The 4,555-nt window shown below is 35.6% G+C and overlaps 1 protein-coding gene across 1 annotated transcript in view; it reads left to right on the top strand.

Annotated features, from left to right (window-relative positions):
* HECTD1 (HECT domain E3 ubiquitin protein ligase 1) overlaps positions 1-4,555 on the top strand; it is a 142,749-nt gene that overhangs the window by 95,855 nt on the left and 42,339 nt on the right. Inside the window, exons 17-19 of the mRNA XM_007938582.2 lie at positions 247-352; positions 3,051-3,185; positions 3,746-3,885. Of these exons, the coding sequence (XP_007936773.1) occupies positions 247-352; positions 3,051-3,185; positions 3,746-3,885 (381 nt within the window). The remainder of the gene's footprint in view (positions 1-246; positions 353-3,050; positions 3,186-3,745; positions 3,886-4,555) is intronic.

The following is a 4,555-nucleotide window of genomic DNA, read 5'->3' as shown; positions in this document are numbered from 1 at the left end:
CCCCAAAAAAAAAAAAAAAGAACCCAATAGGGGTCGCTATAAGTCAGGTTCAAAAAATAAAAAAATAAAAATAAAAAGTGTTTCTGTCTAATACAGAGGTAGAAGTAGTGTAATATGAAAGAAAGATTATGTTGGTGTTTATGAACAAACTGGGTCTGTAGGACTTTGGTTACTGCAGTTACTGCATGAACCGAATTTGTCATGCAATCTTTTAAAAAGTTTTAACCATTATTTTTTCCTTCATAGTCGACCAGCAGTTGCATTAATTCGAAAGTTAATTGCTGTACTAGAATCTATTGAACGTCTACCTCTCCATTTGTATGATACACCAGGATCAACGTATAACCTTCAGGTAACCATGAAAATGAATAGCTATTATTGTTGAATGTAGTGAAGAACAGTCTTACACTTTTGAAAATTCTTTTCCTTTCATATTGGATTAAAATAAGATTAATTCTTTTTAATCTTTAAAAACTTTGACTAACATGCCACTTGATTTATCTTTCTTGTGACTCTATTTTGTTTAATCAATTCATTATGGAAAATGATGCATTTATTTACTCAGTAAATATTTATTGTAACTAATTAATATTTGATAGATCATGTGTGAAAGAAGATATTGTATCAGTGGAGAAAGCAGGGAAAAGAGTTTTTTTCTTCTGGAATTAATTTGGTATGGGTTTCTTAATGTCACTGGTGAGAGCCATATGACTTCTGCCTTTGCCATTCCTATTGATCATTTGAGAAAGCTGTCATTATGACTTGTTTTTGTAGTCTCTTTTCTTTCTAGACATTATTTGGTTCATTCATTTATTCATCCTTTTCTTAGATCCCCATGTGAGTAAACCAGCCAAACAAATGGATTGCTCACTTTCCAGGCCAAATCTTTATTCATCTTCTGGGGAGTCCTTCATTAATTTCTAGCAGGTCCTTCTGCTTTGAGTCTTGCCTTTATCCAACCTGTCCTCTCTTTCATTTCATGGAATAGATTACTTAAATACAGCCTTTAATAAGTGACTAAGAATCTACATTTGCTCATAGAGTGCCTATGCATGACAAGCAAAACTTGCCATGTTCCTGACAACCCAGTAGTGTTACTTTAGCCATTGACCCCATACTAGAGCTTTTCCATGATGTTATAATACATTTGGTATACTTGACATTGTAGACATATTAAACAAGAGGTACAGGCTACTTTGTATTTCATTTCAGATAGTTTAATAGAGAGGACCTAGGGAACTATATGTTTTGGGTTTTATCCCTGTTATAATAGTGAGTTGGAAATAGATCAGAGAGATTTGGAAATCATGTGCTTTTAGAATCCTCAGGAAGACCAATATCTTCTAATAACCACTTTTCATTTTCAGGTACCTATGCAAGACCGAAAGATGGGAAAGCCAGGGATGAACCCTCTGGTAGTTTTGCAGTCTGCACTGCTACCGAAATACACGATGTTGTTATGTGTGCCATTAGGTTGATTCCTGACTCATAGTGACCCCCTGTGACAGAATAGAACTGCCCTCTGTAAGGTTCCCTAGGCTGTAATCTTTGTGGAAATACATCACCAAGTCTTTCTCCTGTGGAGTGCCTGGGTGGGTTTGAACTGCCAACATTTTAGTTAGCAGCCGAATGCTTAACTATTGCAACACCTTAACTCTTTAAAATACACATACAGATATATATGTAATTTTCAAAAAATTGTATTGTGATTTAGGTGAAAGTTTACAGAGCAAATTCATCTTCCATACAGGGGTTCATGTACACTTTGTCTCATGACATTGACAGTAATCTCCCACAGTGCAACAGCTCTCCTCCCACTTCCTCCTCATAGCCTCCTCTTCCCTGTGTCCTTCGCTCCCATGCACTGCTGCCCCCTGAGCTGTCTCCCTGTGCATACACAGCCCTTCTATTCTACCATGACTTTTCTCTCCAAGGAGCGTATCTACCTAATGTAAATGTTCAACTCATATGCTGTCTTTTGTTGGCTGGAATACAGAGGAGTGGGTTCAATTCCAGACCTGAAGGGCAGCTAGGGGCCATAGTCTCAGGGGTTCCACTAGCCTTTATCAGACCAGCAAGCCTTGTCCCCTCCTCCCTTTTTTTTTTAATGATTTTGAGTTTTGTTCCACATTGTTCTCCCACTCTATCCAGGATCTCCTACACAGAACCCCCTCTGAGTGGTTGACACTGGTAGCCCGGCACCATCTAGTTCTTCTGGTCTCATAGTCATATAGGCTGAGGATCGCATGGTGTACCAGTCCCTTGGACTAATTGATTCCATGAGTCTTTGGTTTTCTTCGCTTTGGATAAGGAGAGACCCATTTTTGCCTCTAGATGACCTCTTGCAAGTTTTTAAAATACGCATTAATTATGTCTCTATTGGAATTAGTTAAAAATTGGTACAGAAATGAAGCTACCTAAAATTGCTAGTTCATATTTACTGCTTACCAAACTATATTAAAGCTGTCTCATATTTTTTAGAGTTTATCAGCCATAAATTGTTGCTTTCTTCCAAGGAGTTCTGATGGCATAGGGCCTAAGGAATTTGACTGCTAACTAGAAGGCTGGTGGTTCAAACTCAACAGCCACTCTGTGGAAGGAAGACTGGGTAATCTACTTCCATAAAGATTTACTGCCTTGGAAACCCAATCGGGGGTCTCTGTAAGTCGGAATCGACTTGATGGCAGTGAATTTTTTTTTTAAATCAGCCATAGATTATTTAATACAGTCTAGCTTTGAAGAAGCGTCTTTTCAAAAATTTACCTAGAAGATTGAAACTTGTATATAATACTTAAAGCATTTTGTAGTTTACTGAAACCACATACTTTTGAAATTGTATAGAAATTCTAACCAGTTAACTTTATTTCATACTTGATAGCCATTAGCACTTATTTAAGAAGCTCCCCTCCTTTTTTTAAACATTTAATAGAAAACATATTTATTTGTTGATCCTTCTTTCTGGTTTTACTTTATAAGTCTAAGTGTGTTCTTTTTTATAATTCTAAGAAAAAAGGCAGGGGGTATTTTCTGAAATATTTTGGTCTTTGTAGATACTTACAAGAAGGTTAAGATTTCGGTTGGAGCGTGCCCCTGGTGAAACTGCTTTGATAGACCGGACTGGCAGAATGTTGAAGATGGAACCCTTAGCTACGGTTGAATCTCTAGAACAGTATCTCTTGAAAATGGTAAGTTTATGACAATGGCATGGCATTCTCTGCTGTAGTTTAGCCCTTTAGAGAATTAGTCTGAGAAATAGATGTCCAGAGATTATGGTGATATAGTTTGATTCCATTTCTAGGAATGTTTGTTACAAAATAATCTAATATATATCATAAATTCTTTATACATAAAGATGTTTATTATAGGTGTTTGTAATACTGAAATAGTGAACAAAATCTCAATAAAGAAATGTCACGTAGATCATTATTTCTACCAATTTGAATGCTTAGTAATATAGCTTTTAAAATGTGTAAAATATAATGATAATAGAAAAATGTTTATGTACAGTATGATCAAGACTGTTTTATTCTGTGCATTGGAATGGTAGACTGTGAACATGTTCTGTGATATTAGTAGTGGAGTGTTTTGGTTGTAAGTCTTTCTATTTCATATTTTTTCAAATATTTTTTAATGAACATTTATTGTAATAAAAGAAACTAATTCACATTAAAGGGATAGAAAAAAATGGATAATAAATTTGCCAACATTAATCAGGTTAATATCTTCCATAATTTCTTTGGTTTAGGTAGCAAAACAGTGGTATGATTTTGACCGATCTTCATTTGTTTTTGTTCGAAAATTAAGAGAAGGCCAAAATTTTGTATTTCGGCACCAGCATGATTTTGATGAAAATGGAATAATTTACTGGATTGGGACAAATGCCAAGTAAGTTGTTCTGTTTTAACCTAGAGTGACTACATTCATCTCAAGAATAAATTCTAGATATTAGAATAAAATTATGAGTTTTTTTGATGTGGTTGGTTTTACATATATGTATATATATGTATCTCTACAGAAGTAGATTGCCCAGTCTTCCTTCCGAGGAGTGGCTGGTGGGTTTGAACCTCTAGCCTTCTGGTTAGCAGTCAAATACTTTAGGCACTATGCTACCATATATATATATGCCATTGTAACAGTTTTACATGTATAATTCAGTGACCTTGATGTCTTTCAACATGTGCATGAATCACTTTTTGAGTATCCTGTAAGGTATTAAGTAAATACCTTAAGGTATTTTGTCTTATTGGTTAAATTTAAGATTATCTAAATTATTTTTAGGAGCTCTGGTAGCATAGTGGCTAAGACACTTGCCTGCTAACCAGACAGCTGGCGGTTCAAAACCCACCAGCCACTCCTCCGAAGGAAGGTTGGGCAATCCTGCTTCCGTAGTGATACTGCCTCGGAAACCTAAGGAGGGGTTGCTATGAGTCGGGGCCGACTCAACGGCACATAACAACAACAACAACAACAAAAAATTATTATTATTATTATTTTATTAGGATTTGGGTGAAGATTTACAGAGTAAATTCACTTTTCATACAGCAGTTCACATATA

Source organism: Orycteropus afer, unplaced genomic scaffold, assembly GCF_000298275.1.
Source record: "Orycteropus afer afer isolate SDZICR_OR568_19922 unplaced genomic scaffold, OryAfe1.0 scaffold00051, whole genome shotgun sequence".
NCBI lineage: Eukaryota > Metazoa > Chordata > Mammalia > Tubulidentata > Orycteropodidae > Orycteropus > Orycteropus afer.
This window is presented reverse-complemented; position numbering and strand designations above follow the sequence as displayed.